Source organism: Nerophis lumbriciformis, linkage group LG29 (genome assembly GCF_033978685.3).
Source record: "Nerophis lumbriciformis linkage group LG29, RoL_Nlum_v2.1, whole genome shotgun sequence".
In the NCBI taxonomy this organism is placed as follows: Eukaryota; Metazoa; Chordata; class Actinopteri; order Syngnathiformes; family Syngnathidae; genus Nerophis; species Nerophis lumbriciformis.
Window position 1 is genome coordinate 34,920,085 of NC_084576.2, and position 27,250 is coordinate 34,947,334.

At 41.8% G+C, this 27,250-nt stretch overlaps 2 protein-coding genes across 2 annotated transcripts in view; both read right to left on the bottom strand.

Annotated features, from left to right (window-relative positions):
• Positions 1-10,011, bottom strand: part of LOC133571903 (probable ribonuclease ZC3H12D) — a 43,711-nt gene extending 33,700 nt beyond the window's left edge. Inside the window, exon 1 of the mRNA XM_061924424.1 lies at positions 9,936-10,011. The gene's annotated coding sequence lies outside the window, so the exon portion shown is untranslated. The remainder of the gene's footprint in view (positions 1-9,935) is intronic.
• Positions 10,012-14,464: 4,453 nt separating this feature from the next.
• ppil4 (peptidylprolyl isomerase (cyclophilin)-like 4) overlaps positions 14,465-27,250 on the bottom strand; it is a 30,082-nt gene continuing 17,296 nt past the window's right edge. The window contains exons 10-13 of the mRNA XM_061924421.2: positions 21,582-21,693; positions 21,417-21,513; positions 21,001-21,130; positions 14,465-15,175 (exon numbers count right to left, since the gene is read on the bottom strand). Coding sequence (XP_061780405.1) covers positions 14,993-15,175; positions 21,001-21,130; positions 21,417-21,513; positions 21,582-21,693 — 522 coding nt within the window. The 3' untranslated portion in view covers positions 14,465-14,992. The remainder of the gene's footprint in view (positions 15,176-21,000; positions 21,131-21,416; positions 21,514-21,581; positions 21,694-27,250) is intronic.

Below are 27,250 nucleotides of genomic sequence, written 5' to 3' on the forward strand. Positions count from 1 at the left end.
AAAACACAACAAAAATGTAAAAAACATCAAAATATGAATGCAACACCTACAATATGATATATTATCACCTAAAAATGTGCTTGTGCATATGTTCCTGACACATGTGTTTGGGGCTGGCTGCTATGGAAACAAGCCCCGCCCACTCTGCTTTGTTCCTGGTCTGAGCTGCTGTGACCTAGATTACCTTAATAACTCCTAGAACACCCAAAAGTGCAGATTTCAACCATTGAAATACTTTCTAAAGTTCAAGACTTACACTCATCATAATGGCAAATACACTTTTCATGTTACAGGTCTAAAAAAATGATGTAGAACGTCCGGCGGACCAGATTGAAAACCTTAACGGGCCGCATGTGGCCCCTACTTTGCCCAGGTCTGCTTTAAAAGGTGCACAATTACAATTTCAAATGGTTTTCAATGCCATTATCAAGTAACGACAAACCCTGATAGTTTTGAAGTGTATTTATTGTTGTTTCAACTTGAAAAAAGAGCAGTAAATTTACCAGAACAAAGTTGAAATATTAGGAGAATAAAGTAACAATGTTAAGATCATATTTTTGTCATCTTTAAAAGGAAAAAGTGTACATTTTATTATAATAGTCATAACTTTATGAAAATAAAGTGATCATTTTAAGAGGAAAAAAATAAATAAAAAAAATAAAAATATATACAGGTAAAAGCCAGTAAATTAGAATATTTTGAAAAACTTGATTTATTTCAGTAATTGCATTCAAAAGGTGTAACTTGTACATTATATTTATTCATTGCACACAGACTGATGCATTCAAATGTTTATTTCATTTAATTTTGATGATTTAAGTGGCAACAAATGAAAATCCAAAATTCCGTGTGTCACAAAATTAGAATATTACTTAAGGCTAATACAAAAAAGGGATTTTTAGAAATGTTGGCCAACTGAAAAGTATGAAAATGAAAAATATGAGCATGTACAATACTCAATACTTGGTTGGAGCTCCTTTTGCCTCAATTACTGCGTTAATGCGGCGTGGCATGGAGTCGATGAGTTTCTGGCACTGCTCAGGTGTTATGAGAGCCCAGGTTGCTCTGATAGTGGCCTTCAACTCTTCTGCGTTTTTGGGTCTGGCATTCTGCATCTTCCTTTTCACAGATTTTCTATGGGGCTAAGGTCAGGGGAGTTGGCGGGCCAATTTAGAACAGAAATACCATGGTCCGTAAACCAGGCACGGGTAGATTTTGCGCTGTGTGCAGGCGCCAAGTCCTGTTGGAACTTGAAATCTCCATCTCCATAGAGCAGGTCAGCAGCAGGAAGCATGAAGTGCTCTAAAACTTGCTGGTAGACGGCTGCGTTGACCCTGGATCTCAGGAAACAGAGTGGACCGACACCAGCAGATGACATGGCACCCCAAACCATCACTGATGGTGGAAACTTTACACTAGACTTCAAGCAACGTGGATCCTGTGCCTCTCCTGTCTTCCTCCAGACTCTGGGACCTCGATTTCCAAAGGAAATGCAAAATTTGCTTTCGTCAGAAAACATGACTTTGGACCGCTCAGCAGCAGTCCAGCTGGTGTCCGTCCACTCTGTTTCCTGAGATCCAGGGTCAACGCAGCCGTCTACCAGCAAGTTTTAGAGCACTTCATGCTTCCTGCTGCTGACCTGCTCTATGGAGATGGAGATTTCAAGTTCCAACAGGACTTGGCGCCTGCACACAGCGCAAAATCTACCCGTGCCTGGTTTACGGACCATGGTATTTCTGTTCTAAATTGGCCCGCCAACTCCCCTGACCTTAGCCCCATAGAAAATCTGTGGGGTATTGTGAAAAGGAAGATGCAGAATGCCAGACCCAAAAACGCAGAAGAGTTGAAGGCCACTATCAGAGCAACCTGGGCTCTCATAACACCTGAGCAGTGCCAGAAACTCATCGACTCCATGCCACGCCGCATTAACGCAGTAATTGAGGCAAAAGGAGCTCCAACCAAGTATTGAGTATTGTACATGCTCATATTTTTCATTTTCATACTTTTCAGTTGGCCAACATTTCTAAAAATCCCTTTTTTGTATTAGCCTTAAGTAATATTCTAATTTTGTGACACACGGAATTTTGGATTTTCATTTGTTGCCACTTCAAATCATCAAAATTAAATGAAATAAACATTTGAATGCATCAGTCTGTGTGCAATGAATAAATATAATGTACAAGTTACACCTTTTGAATGCAATTACTGAAATAAATCAAGTTTTTCAAAATATTCTAATTTACTGGCTTTTACCTGTATATATATACATATATATATACACACACATATATATATATATATACACATATACATATACACATATATATATATACATATATATATACACACACACATATAGATATATATATATATATGTATGTGTGGGGAAAAAAAAATCACAAGACTATTTCATCTCTACAGGCCTGTTTCATGAGGGGGGGTACCCTCAATCATCAGGATATATATATATATATATATATATATATATATATATATATATATATATATATATATCTACATCCTGAAAATATGCAAACAAAACTGTGTTTAGATAATTGATACTTCAAACTTGCATAAATAAATCTTAAGGAATATAACATAACTTGGCTTCTGAGAGCTTCAAAATGTAATGAATAAAATGCTAAAGTTGTTGATAAACAAGCAATTATTTTAATAATTAAATATGGTCATTTTAAATGAATTATTATGATAATATAAAATTCATTATTTCAATTCTATGGCTGGATGTAATAAGGAGTCAGAAAAAATACACAAAAAAAATACAATTAATTTTGATGTTTTTAGCAAAATATAGTAAAAATGTATTTAGTTTTTTTTTTTTTTAATTAATAAATATATTTATTTGTAGGTAAGATAAACATAATATTACAATTTGTCTCTAGTCTGGATGATTTAGTTCTTGTCACCCTGTTGTCTTCCAGTCTGAGAAAAGGCTGTCCTCACTCAGGTCCGCATGGAACTGGAGGGGGCGTGGCCTCCAGCTCCGGCTGAAAATCGGGAGATTTTCGGGAGAATATTTGTCCCGGGAGGTTTTCGGGAGAGGCGCTGAATTTCGGGAGTCTCCCGGAAAATTCGGGAGGGTTGGCAAGTATGACATTATCTAATGATGCAAAAAATATGATATTATCATACATTCTTTGGCATGTTTTTAAATAGAGTACGACTGCAAAAGAAGTCACCATAGGGCCAAAGAGAGTTGCCAGCACTTTGATAAAGAAGGTGAGAAACCCTCTTGAATTGAAGAAAGAACTTTAAGGTGGTGTCCATGTGGCTCTCATAGCATGTTTTATTACTGAAATGTTATGTTTGGATTGTAATTATTATTTATAATTAGAAGTATGTATTGAGGATTTGATGTATGTTTATTTGAATATACTTGGCTGAAAAATGTCATTGTTTTCAAACTGTCTCTTTAAGAGACACTGCACTGTTGTTGTTGTTGTTGGACGTAAAATGTGGAATGTAGAATATTTTGTACATGATTGCTTGCCACACCTGAAGGAAGGAAGGATTTTGTGTAATTGTCTTTTTGTCTTCAAAAGAAATGTGCAGCACTGCAACTGAAGAAGCCAAACTCTTCTTCACAAGCCAATCAACAGCATTCTTCTAATATGTTATTTGCTATAAAAATCATAATAAAACCATTTCAACATAGGTTACTCTTGGCTGATAATTATTCTCTTTTAAACGTGTTTTGTCTTCATATTTTTGGCCATCCGCAACAAAGGATCAGTTGGATTTACATCGGGAAAATATTTCTGTTTAAAAAGACAGCTGCTCTTTTTTTTTTTTTTGCCTATCATTCACAATCCCTCCGTGAGACAAGAACACGTTTTCTTTCCTATTTTTTGTGTATTCTAAATCGCAAATAAAGGCTAGCAAGAAGTGGCCAACATCGTAGATAATGAAAGTCGTCCATTCTGCCTGTAAAGCCAAAAACCAGCAACAACACTGCGTGCACATGTCGTGATCAGGTAACCAAGTATTAGCGATATTGTCATTATAAGCGCCAACGCCGAGGAACTACTTTTACTAACACGGCGCATCGATCAGAGGTAACTTATGCAACTACTGGCATACTGAGATGTTGCTGCTGTACCGCCTCTAAGTTAGTAAAAGTTTGTATAAATCATGTATAGTAGAAAGTTGTGGCCTTAAATCGAGTATTGTGCTGAAAGATATAAACATCCCTATCAGTCGGCATTCCAGTGAAAGCAGACATTGTCGAGGAAGTGATTGTTTTATTATGCCTGTAGTATGTGTTTCTTGTTCTGCACTTAGCAATACTGCTACATGATGCTTGGTGCTTTACTGTGGTTGGATCTGTTCATCACTCAGCGTCTAAAACTTGTAGTTCATCATCAAAAATATAAGGTTTGCTCGTCGTCTGCTGTTGCCATTTGTAATATAAAGTAGTGTAAAGTTCTTACTTATATCTGTCGGTAAACTCACCATGAAAGCACTAAAACATACCGGTGTAGTGAGTTGACATTATTCACCCAAGAAACTTGGGTGAATAATGTTAGCTAATAATGTTAGTTAATGGTTAGATAGATAGATAGTACTTTGATTCCTTCAGGAGAGTTCCCCCAGGAAAATTAAAAAAGTTCCGTCTTAGCTCCATCTTTTGACACGTCTTCCACTCCCGTCCTTGCACGCTACACCGCTACAAAAAGGAGAAGATGCTGTCCAAGTGGAGGCACGTAAATAAGACCCGCCCACAAAACGGTGCATCCTGAAGAGACTGTCAGAAAGTGAGTTGAAGATGATGTGTAAAACATCATCTATGCAACATTTTGAGCAAAGAAGCACCATTACATGTTATGTAGACCACAAGGAAGTCTTTTACTTTTAGAAAATAACCATAATAACAGTGGTGGTCAAAAGTGTACGTACACTTGTAAAGAACATCATGTCATGGCTGTCTTGACTTTACAATCATTTCTATTTTTTTGTGATGTAGTGATTGGAGCACATACTTGTTGCTCACAAAAATGAAGTTTGCTTCTTTTATGAATTTATTATGGCTCTACTGAAAATGTGAGGGTGAAAAGTATACATACAGCAATGTTCATATTTGCTTACATGTCCCTTGGCAAGTTGACCTGCAATAAGGCGCTTTTGGTAGCCATCCACAAGCTTCTGCTTGACCACTTGACCACTAAATTGCTGCACTTCAGCTAAATGTGTTGACATGGACTTGTTTCTTCAGCATTGTCCACACCTTTAAGTCAGGCCATTCTAAAACCTTCATTCTAGCCTGATTTAGCCATTCCTTTACCACTTTTGACGTCATTGTCCTGTTGGAACACCCAACTGCGCCCAAGACCCAACCTCCGGGCTGATGATTTTAGCTTGTCCTGAACAATTTGGAGCTAATCCTCCTTTTTCATTGTCCCATTTAAAGCAGCAGTTCCATTGTGGGAATTTTTCCAGTTCAACAAACAACTTTGTTTTTTTTGTCCTGATTAAAAAAAAGGGTGGAAATAGGGCTTTGCAAAAAATGGAATTCTGGAAAATCCTGGAATTTTTTTGAACTTGTAAAAATGATAGTTTGAATGTCCAGGATGAGTGGAATGTGTTGAAGGTGGAATGGTTGGAATGGGTTGAAAAATGTGGAAATTGTGCAACTTGGAAAAATGTCCCATTCATTTTGAATGGGGAAAAATGTCCCTGAAAACTGGGAATTCTTGAAATTTCAGGAATTTTTTTTAAATTGTTGAAGGAGAGCACACAATTTTGAAAATGTTGAATATTTTGGAGTTGGAACGGTTTGAATCGGATGAAAAACTGTGGAACTTTGAAAAATGTCCCATTGATTTCAATGGGAATTTCATGAAAATGTGTGAATTTTGGGAAAAGCGGGAATTTTTTTTAGAAAATGTTAAAAGACTTGAATTTGGAGCTAATCTTCCTTTTTCATTGTCCCATTTAAAGCAGCAGTTCCATTGTGGGAAATTTTCCAGTTCAACAAACAACTTTGTTTTTTTGTCCTGATTAAGAGGAATTATTTGACGGTTGAAAAGTAGTCGCCAGAAAAAAGGGTGGAAATAGGGCTTTGCAAAAAATGGAATTCTGGAAAATCCTGGAATTTTTTTGAACTTGTAAAAATGATAGTTTGAATGTCCAGGATGAGTGGAATGTGTTGAAGGTGGAATGGTTGGAATGGGTTGAAAAATGTGGAAATTGTGCAACTTGGAAAAATGTCCCATTCATTTTGAATGGGGAAAAATGTCCCTGAAAACTGGGAATTTTTGGAAGTCCGGGATTTTTTTTTTTAATCGTTGAAGGAGAGCACACCATTTTGAAAATGTTGAATATTTTGGAGTTGGAACGGTTCGAATCAGATGAAAAATTGTGGAACTTTGAAAAATGTCCCATTGATGTCCCATTTCAAAATGTGTGAATTTTGGGAAAAGCGGGAATTTTTTTTTTGAAAATGTTAAAAGACTTGAATTTGGAGCTAATCCTCCTTTTTCATTGTCCCATTTAAAGCAGCAGTTCCATTGGCAGCAAAACAGGCCCAGAGCATAATACTACCACCACCATGCTTGATGGTATGCATGGTGTTCCTGGGATTAAAGGCCTCACCTTTTCTCCTCCAAACATATTGCTGGCTATTGTGGCCAAACAGCTCCATTTTTGTTTCATCTGACCACAGAACTTTCCTCCAGAAGGTCTTATCTTTGTCCATGTGATGTCAGATGAAACAAAAATGGAGCTGTTTGGCCACAATACCCAGCAATATGTTTGGAGGAGAAAAGGTGAGGCCTTTAATCCCAGGAACACCATTCCTACCGCCAAGCATGGTGGTGGTAGTATTATGCTCTGGGCCTGTTTTGCTGCCAATGGAACTGCTGCTTTAAATGGGACAATGAAAAAGGAGGATTATCTCCAAATTCAAGTCTTTTAACATTTTCTAAAAAAAATTCCCGCTTTTCCCAAAATTCACACATTTTCATGAAATTCTCATTGAAATCAATGGGACATTTTTCAAAGTTGCACAGTTTTTCATCCGATTCAAACCGTTCCAACTCCAAAATATTCAACATTTTCAAAATTGTGTGCTCTCCTTCAACAATTTAAAAAAAAATTCCCAGATTTCCAAGAATTCCCAGTTTTCAGGGACATTTTTTCCCCATTCAAAATGAATGGGACATTTTTCCAAATTGCACAATTTCCACATTTTTCAACCCATTCCAACCATTCCACCTTCAACACATTCCACTCATCCTGGACATTCAAACTATCATTTTTACAAGTTCAAAAAAATTCCAGAATTTTCTAGAATCCCATTTTTTTGCAAAGCCCTATTTCCACCCTTTTTTCTGGCGACTACTTTTCAACCGTCAAATAATTCCTCTTAATCAGGACAAAAAAACAAAGTTGTTTGTTGAACTGGAAAAATTCCCACAATGGAACTGCTGCTTTAAATGGGACAATGAAAAAGGAGGATTAGCTCCAAATTAAAATCATCAGCCCGGAGGTTGGGTCTTGGGCGCAGTTGGGTGTTCCAACAGGACAATGACCCCAAACACACCTCAAAAGTGGTAAAGGAATGGCTAAATCAGGCTAGAATGAAGGTTTTAGAATGGCCTTCCCAAAGTCCTGACTTAAAGGTGTGGACAATGCTGAAGAAACAAGTCCATGTCAGAAAAGCAACACATTTAGCTGAACTGCAGCAATTTAGTGGTCAAGCAGAAGCTTGTGGATGGCTACCAAAAGCGCCTTATTGCAGGTCAACTTGCCAAGGGACATGTAAGCAAATATTAACATTGCTGTATGTATACTTTTCACCCTCACATTTTCAGTAGAGCCATAATAAATTCATCAAAGAAGCAAACTTCATGAATGTTTTTTGTGACCAACAAGTATGTGCTCCAATCACTACAGGTAAAAGCCAATAAATTAGAATATTTTGAAAAACTTGATTTATTTCAGTAATTGCATTCAAAAGGTGTAACTTGTACATTATATTTATTCATTGCACACAGACTGATGCATTCAAATGTTTATTTCATTTCATTTTGATGATTTGAAGTGGCAACAAATGAAAATCCAAAATTCCGTGTGTCACAAAATTAGAATATTACTTAAGGCTAATACAAAAAAGGGATTTTTAGAAATGTTGGCCAACTGAAAAGTATGAAAATGAAAAATATGAGCATGTACAATACTCAATACTTGGTTGGAGCTCCTTTTGCCTCAATTACTGCGTTAATGCGGCGTGGCATGGAGTCGATGAGTTTCTGGCACTGCTCAGGTGTTATGAGAGCCCAGGTTGCTCTGATAGTGGCCTTCAACTCTTCTGCGTTTTTGGGTCTGGCATTCTGCATCTTCCTTTTCACAATACCCCACAGATTTTCTATGGGGCTAAGGTCAGGGGAGTTGGCGGGCCAATTTAGAACAGAAATACCATGGTCCGTAAACCAGGCACGGGTAGATTTTGCGCTGTGTGCAGGCGCCAAGTCCTGTTGGAACTTGAAATCTCCATCTCCATAGAGCAGGTCAGCAGCAGGAAGCATGAAGTGCTCTAAAACTTGCTGGTAGACGGCTGCGTTGACCCTGGATCTCAGGAAACAGAGTGGACCGACACCAGCAGATGACATGGCACCCCAAACCATCACTGATGGTGGAAACTTTACACTAGACTTCAGGCAACGTGGATCCTGTGCCTCTCCTGTCTTCCTCCAGACTCTGGGACCTGGATTTCCAAAGGAAATGCAAAATTTGCATGGTTGGGTGATGGTTTGGGGTGCCATGTCATCTGCTGGTGTCGGTCCACTCTGTTTCCTGAGATCCAGGGTCAACGCAGCCGTCTACCAGCACGTTTTAGAGCACTTCATGCTTCCTGCTGCTGACCTGCTCTATGGAGATGGAGATTTCAAGTTCCAACAGGACTTGGCGCCTGCACACAGCGCAAAATCTACCCGTGCCTGGTTTACGGACCATGGTATTTCTGTTCTAAATTGGCCCGCCAACTCCCCTGACCTTAGCCCCATAGAAAATCTGTGGGGTATTGTGAAAAGGAAGATGCAGAATGCCAGACCCAAAAACGCAGAAGAGTTGAAGGCCACTATCAGAGCAACCTGGGCTCTCATAACACCTGAGCAGTGCCAGAAACTCATGGACTCCATGCCACGCCGCATTAACGCAGTAATTGAGGCAAAAGGAGCTCCAACCAAGTATTGAGTATTGTACATGCTCATATTTTTCATTTTCATACTTTTCAGTTGGCCAACATTTCTCAAAATCCCTTTTTTGTATTAGCCTTAAGTAATATTCTAATTTTGTGACACACGGAATTTGGGATTTTCATTTGTTGCCACTTCAAATCATCAAAATTAAATGAAATAAACATTTGAATGCATCAGTCTGTGTGCAATGAATAAATATAATGTACAAGTTACACCTTTTGAATGCAATTACTGAAATAAATCAAGTTTTTCAAAATATTCTAATTTACTGGCTTTTACCTGTACATCACAAACAAATAGAAATGATTGTAAAGTCAAGACAGCCATGACATGATGTTCTTTACAAGTGTACGTACACTTTTGACCACCACTGTGTGTCAGAAAGTGTCAAAGGTGATCTAAGAATGCAGACAACACACAACTTTTGGGTTGGAGGAGTTTGCTGCACAAAAAAACAAGAGTCCTGACCTTTAAACCGGTTAGATAGTCAACAAATGTTCTTAACATAAACATAGTTCTACTTCCTGTTAGTTCCCGACACCTTTGAGCATTTACTGACTTCTTCTGCTTCCCTCAAAGCACGTGAGTACACGAATACACACTTTTTATCCAGCGTACACAACATTGCAGACATTAAGATGACGTGGTGTGAGGACAGCTGTCTTAAGTAGACTTCAGGTAGAAATGACACAACAACAAAGCCAGCGTAGTACTTACATGTCCAAGTATCAGAAGAGAAGTGGAGTAAGCTCGTCTGTTTCAGCTGCTGTCATGATTACTCATAGCAGGAAGTCGCTACAAAGCACTACAGGAAAAAAAAAAAAAAGAAGTAAATTTGCATTCACTTCCTTGTCGGAATTCTCCAGGTTATTCTTCAGCCTGGGGGGTGTTTTCTCTCCACTTCTTCCTGGTAGGGCCTGAAAAACACTTGAAGTGGGACATTTACACATGCCAAGAATCAGCACAAATAGTCACAGAGAGGAGGGAGCAACAAGTGAAGGGTTAAAGGTGATAAAGGTGTTGCTACGTATGGCAACATATCAACACAACAATCTTACTTTTGGGCTGGATGCCAAGAATACTCACTCTTTTTTTTTACCAGGAAATATCAGCACAAAAACAATTGGAATCACTTTTATTTATTTTTTTTAAAGAGTCAAACAAGAGAGAGTTGAGTGACAGAGAGGTGATACCAACATTGGTGTGCCACCTTTGTGCCATGGTATTCAACAAGACTTCAGGCTGTCATTTCCGCCAAAGGCGCATCAACTAAGTATGGAACAAATAATGTGAATACTTTTGTACAAACCCCAAAAGCAGTGAAGTTGTCACGTTGTGTAAATGGTAAATAAAAAGAGAATACAACAAATCCTTTTCAACTTATATTCAATTGAATAGACTGCAAAGACAAGATATTTCATGTTCACACTGACAAACTTTCTTCTTTTTTTGCAAATAATCATGAAGTTAGAATGTAATGGCAGCAACACATTGCAAAAAATGCATTTTTACTGGTGTGTTACATGGCCTTTCCTTTTAACAACACTCAGTAAAGGTTTGGGAACTGAGGAGACACATTTTTGAAGTGGAATTCTTTCCCATTCTTGCTTGATGTACAGCTTAAGTTGTTCCTTCTGCTATTTTAGCCTTCACACATTTTCAATGTCTGGACTACAGGCAGGCCAGTCTAGTACCCACACTCTTTTACTATGAAGCCACGTTGTTGTAACACCTGGCTTGGCATCGTCTTGCTGAAATAAGCAGGGGCGTCCATGATAACAACATATGTTGCTCCAAAAGCTGTATGTACCTTTCAGCATTAATGGTGCCTTCACAGATGTGTAAGTTACCCATGTCTTGGCCACTAATACACCCCCATACCATCACACATGCTGCCTCTTACACGTTGCACCTAGAACAATCCGGATGGTTCTTTTCCTCTTTGGTCTGGAGGACACCACGTCCACAGTTTCCAAAAACAATTTGAAATGTGGACTCATATATATACATTATATATATATATATATATATATATATATATACATTATATATATATATATATATATATATATATATAAAAAGACATGCACCTGGGGATAAGTTGATTGGCAACACTAAATGGTCCCTAGTGTGTGAATGTGAGTGTGAATGTTGTCTGTCTATCTGTGTTGGCCCTGTGATAAGGTGGCGACTTGTCCAGGGTGTACGCCGCCTTCCGCCCGATTGTAGCTGAGATAGGCTCCAGCACCCCCCGCGACCCCAAAGGGAATAAGCAGTAGAAAATGGATGGATGGATGGATGGATATATATACTGTATATATATATACACATATACAGTATATATATATATACACACACACACACACACACACACACACACACACATATATATGTGTGTGTATACGTGTATGTATGTATATATATATATATATATATATATACACACAATATATACACACATATACATACACACACAAATATGTGTGTGTATACATATACATACATACATATATATGTATACATACATATCTACGTGCATATATATATATATATGTATATATATATACAGTATATACACACAAATACATACACACACACAAATATGTGTGTGTATACATACATACATACATATATATATATATATATATATGTATGTGTGGGGAAAAAAATCACAAGACTATTTCATCTCTACAGGTCTGTTTCATGAGGGGGGGTACCCTCAATCGTCAGGAGATTTTAATGGGAGCATTCACATACCATGGTTTATATAGGGCACAGAGTGGGTGGGTACAGGCTGGTGTAGGGGCGTGGTGATTGGTTCATGTGTTACCTAGGAGGTGTTTCCGTCTATGGCGGCATGTTGTTACAATTTCGCTGCGCTTGTTGAGGGATGACAGGTCTGGACGGTAGATAATAAACAGTTTCTCTTTCAAGCATAGGTTGCATCTTTTATTACCACTATTGTAAGGTGTGCTGGATGCAAGAATTTGCCATGTTATTGAATATTCAACATTATTGTCTTTGAGGTCCCAAATGTGTTTGCTGAGTTCTGTGGTATTTCGCAGGTTTTTGTTCCTGAAAGAAGCCTTGTGGTTGTTCCATCTGGTTTTGAATTCACCCTCGGTTAATCCTACATATGTGTCGGATGTGTTAATGTCCTTGCGTATTACCTTAGATTGGTAGACAACTGATGTTTGTAAGCATCCCCCGTTGAGGGGGCAATCAGGTTTCTTTCGGCAGTTACATGCTTGACGTCACTTTCAACCTGAGAAATAACAGCTACCAACCATTCACGAAACCCAACACAACACTCCAATACGTGCACCATGACAGCAACCATCCACCCACCACCACGAAAAGAATACCTACCGGAATCAATAAAAGGCTATCGATGCTGTCATCTAGCAAAGCTGAATTTGACCAAGCAACCCCCCCGTACCAAAAAGCCCTTGATGAAAGCGGATACAATTTCACCCTCACCTATGAACCCACGCCAGGAAACCAGCCAAAAAAGAACAGAAAACGAAACGGCATCATCTGGTACAACCCCCCATACAGCAAAAACGTCTCAACTAACATTGGACACAAATTCCTCAACCTGATTGACCAACACTTTCCCAAAGACAACACCCTAAGAAAAGTATTCAACAAGAACAACATCAAATTGAGCTACAGCTGCATGAACAATATACGACAAATCATCTCAAACCACAACAAAACAATTGCAAATGAGCCGTCGACCCCCAGTCAGAACGACTCCAAAACCAACAAAGCATGTAACTGCCGAAAGAAACCTGATTGCCCCCTCAACGGGGGATGCTTACAAACATCAGTTGTCTACCAATCTAAGGTAATACGCAAGGACATTAACACATCCGACACATATGTAGGATTAACCGAGGGTGAATTCAAAACCAGATGGAACAACCACAAGGCTTCTTTCAGGAACAAAAACCTGCGAAATACCACAGAACTCAGCAAACACATTTGGGACCTCAAAGACAATAATGTTGAATATTCAATAACATGGCAAATTCTTGCATCCAGCACACCTTACAATAGTGGTAATAAAAGATGCAACCTATGCTTGAAAGAGAAACTGTTTATTATTTACCGTCCAGACTCATCCCTCAACAAGCGCAGCGAAATTGTAACAACATGCCGCCATAGACGGAAACACCTCCTAGGTAACACATGAACCAATCACCACGCCCCTACGCCAGCCTGTACCCACCCACTCTGTGCCCTATATAAACCATGGTATGCGAATGCTCCCATTAAAATCTCCTGACGATTGAGGGTACCCCCCCTCATGAAACAGGCCTGTAGAGATGAAATAGTCTTGTGATTTTTTCCCCCACACATACATATATTGCGCTCTACTACGGTATCGAGCACTATTTTTTGGATAACCTTATTAAGACATATATATATATATATATATATATATATATATATATATACATATATATATAAATATACATATATGTAGTGAAGTGAAGTGAATTACATTTATTATAAGTTACAATTAAAGCAGTGTGGGTGGCACTGGGAGCAGGTGGGTAAAGTGTCTTGCCCAAGGACACAACAGCAGTGACTAGGATGGCGGAAGCGGGGATCGAACCTGCAACCCTCAAGTTGCTGGCACGGCCACTCTACAAACTGAGCTATACCGCCCCAATGTGTATGTATATACATACACACACACACACACACACACACACACACATATACATATATATATATATATATATACACATACACACACATACATATATATATATATATATATATATATATATATATGTGTGTGTGTATGTGTATATATATATATATATATATAAATGTGTGTGTATGTGTGTATGTATATATATATATATATATATATATATATATGTATATATATATATATATATATATATACATATACATATCTGTATATATGTATATATATATATACCTATATGAGATAAATATACAGTATATTGATTATTTAAACAAATATAGAAATAGTACTTATCTTAAGAGCCAGTTTTGTAGATAACCATCATCTTGGATGCATACCTCAAAGGTCATTTGCAAAGGTATGGCACGCCTACAAAATACTAAATATAAATAACTTACCAAAAACACCACAAACAATTTTAGCACATGACTTGACATTTATTTTCTTAGTAACAATTCAAATGATCATTTAAAATCAAGCTAATTGACTGTCAAAAAACTCCTTATAAAAAAAAAAGAAACAAAATTGTCAACTTTATTGAGCATGTCAAAGGAAAAAAAAGACAAAAAAGAGACAGAGATATCTATTGGTCTATTTAGTATGTGTACAACATTTGGATACTTCATTGAAACTGTCAATTTGATGGAATTTCCAAACATAATGTGCACATTGAAGTCGTCAGTAAAAAGATTGAATAAAGTATATTGACTCTTCTTATGCTTGGCTGCTTGGGCCAAGTGTGGCCATCATGAAGTTGTGAGAAGAGGACCGTGGACTTTCCCACACTTGCAACGTGAGATGGCCAATAAGTTGTCATATTTTCCTCACATGATTCGTATAAAATTCAGGTGTTAAGAATGTTATTGCAAAATGTGGCGTTGTTACGTAATGAAGTCAAACTTGTTAGAAGGTCTGTGCTGGCATGATTGTGGCCAGGTGGATAGGCCTCATTTACATGAATTTAACTTGCATAGAAACCTCAACTCAAGACCCTCAAAACCTCCTGGAGGCCATTTTGTCCAGCATCACTGACCTCTGACACTGTCCTTCACCTGTACCTGCTTCTGTCTTTGTCCTTACTCTTCCTGGGCGAGCGACTGCGACTCCTGTGACTTCGCTCTCGGCCTTCCCTCCCATATTTGTCCCAAGACTTGTGCTTGTGGTCCCGGTCTCTGGAGCGGGAGCGTGAACGGGAACGCTGGCGAGAGGTCTTTGTGTCTCGCCGGCTGTCCTGCAGAGTCAGAAGTCAGAGTATGATGAGAAGGGGTGGGAACCGTCAGGTGATATGATACAATATACACTATAGTGGTTATGTAACTAAACACTTCACTGTATATAATCTATGTTCAATATATAGTGGTTATGTAACTAAACAGTTGACTGTATATAATCTATGTTCAATATACGGTGGTTATGTAACCAAACACTTCACTGTATACAATATATGTTCAATATATAGTAGTTATGTAACTAAACAGTTGACTGTATATAATTATGTTCAATATATAGTGGTTATGTACTGTAACTAAACAGTTGACTGTATATAATTATGTTCAATATATAGTGGTTATGTACTGTAAATAAACAGTTGACTGTATATAATTATGTTCAATATATAGTGGTTATGTACTGTAAATAAACAGTTGACTGTATATAATTATGTTCAATATATAGTGGTTATGTACTGTAACTAAACAGTTGACTGTATATAATCTATGTTCAATATACAGTGGTTATGCAACTAAACACTTGACTGTATATAATCTATGTTTATCCTAGAACCCGTTGGTGGACACCGGCGGTGAGGGATGCCGTCAAGCTGAAGAAGGAGTCCTATCGGGTTCTTTTGGCTCATAGGACTCCTGAGGCAGCGGACAGGTACCGACAGGCCAAGCGGTGTGCGGCTTCAGCGGTCGCAGAGGCAAAAACTCGGACATGGGAGGAGTTCGGGGAAGCCATGGAAAACGACTTCCGGACGGCTTCGAAGCAATCCTGGACCACCATCCGCCGCCTCAGGAAGGGGAAGCAGTGCACTATCAACACCGTGTATGGCGAGGATGGTGTTCTGCTGACCTCGACTGCGGATGTTGTGGATCGGTGGAGGGAATACTTCGAAGACCTCCTCAATCCCACCAACACGTCTTCCTATGAGGAAGCAGTGCCTGGGGAATCTGTGGTGGGCTCTCCTATTTCTGGGGCTGAGGTTGCTGAGGTAGTTAAAAAGCTCCTCGGTGGCAAGGCCCCGGGGGTGGATGAGATCCACCTGGAGCTCCTTAAGGCTCTGGATGCTGTGGGGCTGTCTTAAGACTCTGCAGCATCGCGTGGACATCGGGGGCGGTACCTCTGGATTGGCAGACCGGGGTGGTGGTTCCTCTCTTTAAGAAGGGGAACCGGAGGGTGTGCTCTAACTATCGTGGGATCACACTCCTCAGCCTTCCCGGTAAGGTCTATTCAGGTGTACTGGAGAGGAGGCTACGCCGGATAGTCGAACCTCGGATTCAGGAGGAACAGTGTGGTTTTCGTCCTGGTTGTGGAACTGTGGACCAGCTCTATACTCTCAGCAGGGTCCTTGAGGGTGCATGGGAGTTTGCCCAACCAGTCTACATGTGTTTTGTGAACTTGGAGAAGGCATTCGACTGTGTCCCTCGGGAAGTCCTGTGGGGAGTGCTCAGAGAGTATGGGGTATCGGACTGTCTGATAGTGGCAGTCCGCTCCCTGTATGCTCAGTGCCAGAGCTTGGTCCGCATTGCCGGCAGTAAGTCGGACACGTTTCCAGTGAGGGTTGGACTCCGCCAAGGCTGCCCTTTGTCACCGATTCTGTTCATAACTTTTATGGACAGAATTTCTAGGCGCAGTCATGGCATTGAGGGGATCTGGTTTGGTGGCTGCAGGATTAGGTCTCTGCTTTTTGCAGATGATGTGGTCCTGTTGGCTTCATCTGGCCAGGATCTTCATCTCTCACTGGATCGGTTCGCAGCCGAGTGTGAAGCGACTGGGATGAGAATCAGCACCTCCAAGTCCGAGTCCATGGTTCTCGCTCGGAAAAGGGTGGAGTGCCATCTCCGGGTTGGGGAGGAGATCTTGCCCCAAGTGGAGGAGTTCAAGTACCTCGGAGTCTTGTTCACGAGTGAGGGAAGAGTGGATCGTGAGATCGACAGGTGGATCGGTGCGGCGTCTTCAGTAATGCGGACGCTGTATCGATCCGTTGTGGTGAAGAAGGAGCTGAGCCGGAAGGCAAAGCTCTCGATTTACCGGTCGATCTACGTTCCCATCCTCACCTATGGTCATGAGCTTTGGGTTATGACCGAAAGGACAAGATCACGGGTACAAGCGGCCCAAATGAGTTTCCTCCGCCGGGTGGCGGGGCTCTCCCTTAGAGATAGGGTGAGAAGCTCTGTCATCCGGGGGGAGCTCAAAGTAAAGCCGCTGCTCCTCCACATCGAGAGGAGCCAGATGAGGTGGTTCGGGCATCTGGTCAGGATGCCACCCGAACGCCTCCCTAGGGAGGTGTTTAGGGCACGTCCGACCGGTAGGAGGCCACGGGGAAGACCCAGGACACGTTGGGAAGACTATGTCTCCCGGCTGGCCTGGGAACGCCTCGGGATCCCACAGGAAGAGCTGGACGAAGTGGCTGGGGAGAGAGAAGTCTGGGCTTCCCTGCTTAGGCTGCTGCCCCCACGACCCGACCTCGGATAAGCGGAAGAAGATGGATGGATGGATGGATGGAATCTATGTTTAATATATAGTGGTTATGTACTGTAACTAAACAGTTGACTGTATATACTCTATGTTCAATATACAGTGGTTATGTAACTAAACCATTCACTGTCATCTTCAATCTCTTCAGTACAACAGCTTGCTTGCACCTTTTAGGGAAATCTAGCAGATGTCGCTATTGAGGTATAAGAGCAGTCTGCACCATCTGACAAGGCACATTCCCCTCATTTTTACAAGATCCTCATCAGCTTTGGACCAACAATTAGGAAGAAATGATGGCTTTTGTGTGAAGTTTGTCTGCCTGCAGTGTACTGTTTGTAACCACTGCACTATATACAGGTATGTCCAAAATGTATTTCAATACTCTAAATGAAGGGGAGCACAAAAAATGTCATTATTGTCTTAATTTGAACAAAAAAATGTTAGTGTACATGAAACATATATTTATTATTGTCATTTAGTCCTTAAATAAAATGTTGAACATACTAGACAACTTGTCTTTTAGTAGTAAGTAAACAAACAAAGACTCCTAATTAGTCTATGCAGTAACATATTGTGTCATTTATACACCTATTATTTTCTACACATTATGCGGGACAAACTGTAAAAATTGATTATTCATCACTTATTCTTCTCTTCTTTGATACTTGACATTAGTTTTGGATGATACCACACATTTAGGTATGGATGTGATGCCAAGTAGTTACAGGATCATACATTGGTCATATTCAAAGTCCTCATGTGTCCAGGGACATATTTACTGACTTTATAAACATAATATGAATTTGAAAAAAAGGAAAAAAGATTTTGTGATGATAAAAAATATAGATGTAATCATAGTAGTATCGACTAGATATGCTCTTGTACTTGGTATCATTACAGTGGATGTCAGGTGTAGATCCACCCATGGCATTTGTTTACATTGTGAGGGCGGTGAGCTACGGTGTGTAGTGAAGCCTGTTTAGCTATTCCTCATCCTCCAGTGATAAGGTTACGTGTAAGAAACTCACTAATGGACACAAATGCATCCATTCAGTGTTATAACTTCATCTTTATCTTTAGTTTTACACCAAAATTCATCCATTCTCCCTTTTCTGTCTACACACTGTCTGCTTGTAAGTACTCTGTGTGTGTGCGCTGCCCAACATGCTCCTCTGCTCCTAAAACCAGCAATGCACTGATAAAATAGTCGGTCTGCGTTGGCGCTTATAATAAAAATATTACTCATATTTGGTTAATTTCAGGTAATGACATGTAAAAGGGGTATTTTTGGTGCTTTCTGGATGTTTTTAGAGAGTGTAATGAGAGTCTTGTCTTGTGCTCCTATTTTGGTGGCTTTTTCCTCTTTTGTTGGTGTTTTCCTGTAGCAGTTTCATGTCTTCCTTAAACGCTATTCCCCGCACCTGCTTTGTTTTAGCAATAAAGTTAAGTTTTACGTTGTTGCTATCCTTCTTTGTGGGGAAATTGTTGATTGTCATGTCATGTTCGGATGTACTTTGTGGACGCCGTCTTTGCTCCACAGTAAGTCTTTGCTGTCGTCCAGCATTCCGTTTTTGCTTACTTTGTAGCCAGTTAGGTTTTAGTTTCATTCTGCATAGCCTACCCTAAGCTTCAATGCCTTTTCTTAGCGGCACTTACCTTTTGTTTATTTTTGGTTTAGGCGTTAGATACGACGACAAACCCTTGTCGTCTCACACAACATGTTTCCGACATCTACAAAGCAATTAGCTACCTGCTGCCACCTACTGATACACTCTTAGAAATAAAAGTGCTAAGTAGAACCATATAAGGTTCTTCGGCTCGTCCTCATAGGAGAACCCTTTTTGGCTCCAGGTAGAACCTTTTTATAAAGGTTCCACCTGGAACCCTTTCGGAGGGTTCTACCTAGAACTGTGTGTGTAAGGTTCCACCCAGAACCCCCCATGAGAGGTTCTACAAAGAACCCACACAGGGAGTTCCACTAAGAACCCTTTCGTATTTCAAGGGTTTCATCTAGAACCCACACAGGGAGTTCCACTAAGAACCCTTTCGTATTTCAAGGGTTTCATCTAGAACCCACACAGGGAGTTCCACTAAGAACCCTTTTGTATTTCAAGGGTTTCATCTAGAACCCACGCAGGGAGTTCCACTAAGAACCCTTTCATGTTTCAAGGGTTTCATCTAGAACCCACGCAGGGAGTTCCACTAAGAACCCTTTCGTTTGTCAAGGGTTTCATCTAGAACCCATGCAGGGAGTTCCACTAAGAACCCTTTCAGGTTTCAAGGGTTTCATCTAGAACCCACACAGGGAGTTCCACAAAGAACTCTTTCATGTTTCAAGGGTTTCATCTAGACCTGACACAGGGGGTTCTAAAAACATCCCTTTTCAAAGGTTTTCACCGATAACCGTCTTGTCTTCGTGGGATTCTATAAAGAACCATATTGTATTCTACAGATCAGTTTAGTTCATATTATATTGTGGTCATTTATCATGTTGACATTGAACAAACATTCAAAACATTTGAATGAGAAAAACATTTATTTAAAGATAGGCACCATTATTGGCAAATGTTATCAGGAAGTATGTCCCTGGTGACACAGGATCTTACCCATGCTTTCAACAATCCCTGAAGAACTCTTTCTTCCAAAAACGGTTCTCTGGATCAAAATAGTTCTTACTGGAACCCTTAGTGTTAGTGAGAACCCTTTTAAAACCAATTATTCAGAAAAGGGGTTTTAAAGGGTTCTCTGGATCAAAATGGTTCTTACTGGAACCATTAGCGTTACCAAGAACCCTTGAAAAACCCTTTCTTCGGGAAAGGGTTTTTCAGAAGCAAATGGTTCCAGTTAGAACCTCAGCCCTTGTAGAAGAACCCTTTTAGAACCCTTATTTCTAAGAGTGTATGGAAGAGTATTACACGGTTACTCTGCCGAGCTCCAGACAGCACCGACACTCAACAACAACAACACATCATTTGCAGACTATAATTACTGCTTTGCAAAAAATATTTTTACCCTAAATAGGTGAAAGTACATAATCTCCCACGTCACACCAGACTGTATCTCACGGTACACTAGTGTGCCGCGGCACAGTGGTTGAAAAACACTGAGCTAAATATCCTAATATCCTATTGGGTGTTTAATGAACATTCTGCACTAGATCACCCTCAAAGAGTGATTATTGTCACATTCAATGCATGTATGAAAAATGTATTAGATGTTGGACTTCATATGTTGCTAAATGAAAGGGGAAATAAAATAGATTTTGTAAATGTTAACAGTTGGTGACATAGTTTTCTTTTTTAGGTTGATAGGTTCTCCTTATCGTTTGTCAGGTAGAGTTTAAAAGAGTCGCCATACCTTGTGTTTTTTAGACTTCCTGCTCTCTTCCTCATCATCTGAATAATGATGCCTCTTCTCTTTGTGTTTTTTCTGGGCGTGTGGAAGGCCCGTCCCCTCCTCGTCCTCCACCAGCAGATCATATCTGGAACTGTTGGAGGGGTTATGGATCAATGGAGGAGAGCAGTGTCATACCAGATGTATTCTCAGGGCAGTGACGTGATCACATATGAACGGTTTGTGTTTTAGAAGACGTTTGGCCTCTCCTTTCATCAGTCCATGCTCACAGATGTAGATAGGACAGCTCCAGCCTGAGGTCCAAAGTATTTATCAACCAGAGAGGGGATGGTTTTGCTCTCTTGTGGTGCGAAAGGTTCGTAAAGATAAAACGCCAGGACCACTTTATGGTGTATCTCAGGTCATAATTGTGAGGATACTCTTGTTTGGGTTTGACTTGATCTTTCAGAGCCAGTTTGGATCGCTTCTCCAAGTCATTCTCGTAGGCCTTGAAGTCGTCCTTGGTGTATTTCCCACCTGAAACACACATGATTGTCGCTCATTACCAAACACTCTCAGGACTGACCACACGGTGGCTCTCCCACCTTTTCCTTTCCATTTGATCTTTGAAACGGACTGGCTGAAGTCCACGTGAATGCGTCGGTCATCGATGAGCACGTTGTCCATTTTGAAGTAGGCCTTTTCGCAGTCTTCTTGCTGTCAAGACGACCAGGGAGAGCAAATACAAATTAAAGCTGCAAGCAGCGTTGGTCGGGCCCGCGTATTTGGCAGGTGCTAGTCCTAAGTGTCCCAATACTTTTGTCAAGTTTTAGTCCCAAGTGTCCCAATACTTTTGTCCAGTGTAAGTGTCCCAATACTTTTGTCCAGTGGTAGTCCTAAGTTTCCCAATACTGTTGTCTACTTTTAGTGGTAAGTGTCCCAATACTTTTGTCAAGTTGTAGTCCCAAGTGTCCCAATACTTTTGTCCAGTTTTCGGCTTAAGTGTCCCAATACTTTTGTCCAGTGATAGTCATAAGTGTCCCAATACTTTTGTCTAGTGTACCTACCTAGTCTTCATTGTGTGGGCACGCTGGTGCATCCTGCTTTTAAGCAGCCATGTTAAAAAAACAGCAGCGCAGCAGCATCAGCGCAGCGGTTCTTTGAAGGGTCATAAAATCAAAACCGGAGCAGGTATCAAAACTCTTTCGCCAACTTTTAATCAGAAGGGTTCAATCTCTCTCCTGTGTTAGTTTGAAGCCGAAACGACAAACGCACTCAGAGGAGATAGATTTTGAAGGAAGGTGACCGATTTTTACAAAAAATTTGTTTTGAAGGGGGAATAGCAAACTTCCTGTTGATTTTTGCTGGGGGTTGTCAATTTATGAAATGTAGGTCTAAGTGAGACCCAGTGGGAGTTACAGGCAGTTTTGTCATTTTTTTCTTCCGAGGAGCAGTTTTTTCTGCGTTTTATTCAAAAATTGCGCTAGAGCGCAAATTTGAGATTTGGGGTTAGGTTTTTTTATTAGATCGCAATTTTTGCCAGTCCTGATGTGTGTGTTCAGTTTGGTGAGTTTTGAAGCATGTTAAGAGGGTGAAAATACAGCTCAAAGAGGCAAAAGGTACTGTTTTTAGTACTTTTTTGTCTTGAAGGGGGAATTGCCAACTTCCTGTTGATTTTTGCCCGAGAATATACGATTATGAAATCTAGGTCTAAGTCAGACCTACATAAAGGTTTTTGTTTCATGTCTCTCCGACCTTCCTAGTGGGAGTTACAGGCAGTCTAGTTTTTTTTTTCCTAGGGGGCGCTAGAGCGCAATTTTGAGTTTTGAGGTTTGGTTTTTTGATAAAAAGTTTTGCCGTATATTACTGATGTGTGTGTAAATTTTGGTGAGTTTTGAAGTATGTTAAGGGGGTCAAATAACAGCGCAAAGTTGCGGAAGAATAATAATAATAATAATAATAAGAAAGAATAAAACCTTACAAATTCAATAGGTCCTTATGTCCCATTACATAAGGACTCCCTGTGGGAGTCCTTATGCAATGGGCCATGCGGGCCCTAATAATAATAAAGAATAAAACCTTACAAATTCAATAGGTCCTTATGTCCCATTGCATAAGGACTCCCTGTGGGAGTCCTTATGCAATGGGCCATGCGGGCCCTAATGATCAACCAGGAGAAAATCAAGAGGAATATTGGACAACATAGACTAGATCAGGGGTCGGCAACCCAAAATGTTGAAAGAGGACCAAAAATATATTTAAAAAATCTGTCTGGAGCCGCAACAAATTAAAAGTCTTATAAAAGTGTTATAATGAAGACAACACATGATGTAAGTGTCTATATTAGCCTACTGTCAAAGGCTGGTGTAAATCATGTTGTATTTTCATTTTTATTCAACACATTTTTGGAACACTTGCTGGGAGTGGCAGCTGGAGGCGCTGCTTGTCACTCCCATTAAGCGCACATTGCCACGGCAACTCAAGCTGACAAAGGCTATTGCTGCAGCCTCCCGTCTCAGACCACCAATGTCATGCCAACACGTGTCCAACAGAAAGCGCAGTTTTAAAATATACAAATTGCAACGTGATCATCAATTGAGACACATTGAAATGATTACATTAACAATTTTAGCCATACATACAGTATGTAAGGGGGTAGAATGTTGCTACAGGGTTAAAAAAATGATGACACAGCGCCTGCTGCTGGCGTTAGGTGGTAATGTAGGTTGCTGTAAAGAATTCTGGATGGTGTGCAGTGTCATTTAATTGCCCAGGATAATTGATCATTAAATATTAATAGCATGTTCATATATTGTGTTCTACCTTGTAATGTTTGCATGACATTCACTAATTGCTGTGAGTCCAAACTATACTATACGTGATAAATCTATTGACAAAAGTGCACTTTCTCTGTTTTAAAGTCATTGGTATTAGAGGTCGGGTGCGATGTGAGCTGGGCGGCAGCCGAAGGCAGGGCACTTGGCGGTCCGATCCTCGGCTACAGAAGCTAGCTCTTGGGACGTGGAACGTCACCTCGCTGGGGGGGAAGGAGCCTGAGCTAGTGCGCGAAGTGGAGAAGTTCCGGCTAGATATAGTCGGACTCACTTCGACGCACAGCAAGGGCTCTGGAACCAGTTCTCTCGAGAGGGGCTGGACTCTCTTCCACTCTGGCGTTGCCAACAGTGAGAGGCGACGGGCTGGGGTGGCAATTCTTGTTTCCCCCCAGCTCAGAGCCTGTACGTTGGAGTTCAACCCGGTGGACGAGAGGGTAGCTTCCCTCCGCCTTCGGGTGGGGGAACGGGTCCTGACTGTGGTTTGCACTTACGCGCCAAACCGCAGTTCAGAGTACCCACCCTTTTTGGATTCACTCGAGGGAGTACTTGAGAGTGCTCCCCCGGGTGATTCCCTCGTGCTACTGGGGGACTTCAATGCTCATGTTGGCAACGACAGTGAAACCTGGAGAGGCGTGATTGGGAAGAATGGCTGCCCGGATCTGAACCCGAGCGGTGTTTTGTTATTGGACTTTTGTGCCCGACACAGATTGTCCATAACGAACACCATGTTCAAACATAAGGGTGTCCATATGTGCACTTGGCACCAGGACACCCTAGGCCGCGGTTCCATGATCGACTTTGTAGTTGTGTCATCGGATTTGCGGCCTCATGTTTTGGACACTCGGGTGAAGAGAGGGGCGGAGCTTTCTACCGATCACCACCTGGTGGTGAGTTGGCTGCGATGGTGGGGGAGGATGCCGGACAGACCTGGCAGGCCCAAACGCATTGTGAGGGTTTGCTGGGAACGTCTGGCAGAGTCTCCTGTCAGAGAGAGTTTCAATTCCCACCTCCGGAACGGCTTTGAACATGTCACGAGGGAGGTGCTGGACATTGAGTCCGAATGGACCATGTTCCGCGCCTCTATTGTCGAGGCGGCTGATTGGAGCTGTGGCCGCAAGGTAGTTGGTGCTTGTCGTGGTGGTAATCCTAGAACCCGTTGGTGGACACCGGCGGTGAGGGATGCCGTCAAGCTGAAGAAGGAGTCCTATCGGGTTCTTTTGGCTCATAGGACTCCTGAGGCAGCGAACAGGTACCGACAGGCCAAGCGGTCTGCGACTTCAGCGGTCGCAGAGGCAAAAACTCGGACATGGGAGGAGTTCGGGGAAGCCATGGAAAACGACTTCCGGACGGCTTCGAAGCAATTCTGGACCACCATCCGCCGCCTCAGGAAGGGGAAGCAGTGCAGTGTCAACACCGTGTATGGTGGGGATGGTGCTCTGCTGACCTCGACTGCGGATGTTGTGGATCGGTGGAGAGAATACTTCGAAGACCTCCTCAATCCTACCAGCACGTCTTCCTATGAGGAAGCAGGGCCTGTGGAATCTGAGGTGGGCTCTCCTATTTCTGGGGCTGAGGTTGCCGAGGTAGTTAAAAAGCTCCTCGGTGGCAAGGCCCCGGGGGTGGATGAGATCCGCCCGGAGTTCCTTAAGGCTCTGGATGTTGTGGGGCTGTCTTGGTTGACAAGACTCTGCAACATCGCGTGGACATCGGGGGCGGTACCTCTGGATTGGCAGACCGGGGTTGTGGTTCCTGTCTTTAAGAAGGGGAACTGGAGGGTGTGTTCCAACTATCGTGGGATCACACTCCTCAGCCATCCCGGTAAAGTCTATTCAGGTGTACTGGAGAGGAGGCTACGCCGGATAGTCGAACCTCGGATTCAGGAGGAACAGTGTGGTTTTCGTCCTGGTCGTGGAACTGTGGACCAGCTCTATACTCTCGGCAGGGTCCTTGAAGGTGCATGGGAGTTTGCCCAACCAGTCTACATGTGCTTTGTGGACTTGGAGAAGGCATTCGACCGTGTACCCCGGGAAGTCCTGTGGGGAGTGCTCAGAGAGTATGGGGTAACGGACTGTCTTATTGTGGCAGTTCGCTCCCTGTATGATCAGTGTCAGAGCTTGGTCCGCATTGGCGGCAGTAAGTCGGACACGTTTCCAGTGAGGGTTGGACTCCGCCAAGGCTGCCCTTTGTCACCCATTCTGTTCATAACCTTTATGGACAGAATTTCTAGGCGCAGTCAGGGCGTTGAGGGTATCTGGTTTGGTGGCTGCAGGATTAGGTCTCTGCTATTTGCAGATGATGTGGTCCTGATGGCTTCCTCCGGCCAAGATCTTCAGCTCTCACTGGATCGGTTCGCAGCCGAGTGTGAAGCGACTGGGATGGGAATCAGCACCTCCAAGTCCGAGTCCATGGTTCTCGCCCGGAAAAGGGTGGAGTGCCATCTCCGGGTTGGAGAGGAGATCTTGCCCCAAGTGGAGGAGTTCAAGTACCTCGGAGTCTTGTTCACGAGTGGGGGAAGAGTGGATCGTGAGATCGACAGGCGGATCGGTGCGGCGTCTTCAGTAATGCGGACACTGTATCGATCCGTTGTAGAGAAAAGAAAGAGCTGAGCCGGAAGGCAAAGCTCTCGATTTACCGGTCGATCTACGTTCCCATCCTCACCTATGGTCATGAGCTTTGGGTCATGACTGAAAGGACAAGATCACGGGTACAAGCGGCCGAAATGAGTTTCCTCCGCCGAGTGGCGGGTCTCTCCCTTAGAGATAGGGTGAGAAGCTCTGTCATCCGGGGGGAGCTCAAAGTAAAGCCGCTGCTCCTCCACATGGAGAGGAGCCAGATGAGGTGGTTCGGGCATCTGGTCAGGATGCCACCCGAACGCCTCCCTAGGAAGGTGTTTCGGGCACGTCCAACCGGTAGGAGGCCACGGGGAAGACCCAGGACACGCTGGGAAGACTATCTCTCCCGGCTGGCCTGGGAACGCCTCGGGATCCCCCGGGAGGAGCTGGACGAAGTGGCTGGGGAGAGGGAAGTCTGGGCTTCCCTGCTTAAGCTGCTGCCCCCGCGACCTGACCTCGGATAAGCGGAAGAAGATGGATGGATGGATGGATGGATGTTATTTTTTTATGAAATAATTACACTGAGTCTCTAACCTGTTTTTTAAGCATTTTACTCATTTTATGTTAATTTGTATTTACTTCATGGACAGATATTTTCTTTAGGTATTTTATTAATATGTATAATTGCCATTACTGTCATGTACATGCATAACTAAGAGCAAACTATGTATGAAGAATGCATAGAACTTAGCCTCTCTGTGAAAGAAAGCGAGTGAAGGCTCTTGTTAGAACAACTTCAATGTTATGTTACATACCGAGAGCAAGCAGGAGGAGACATGCTAATTGCAAAGCTAACCTCTAAGCCAGGGGTGCTCACACTTTTTCTGC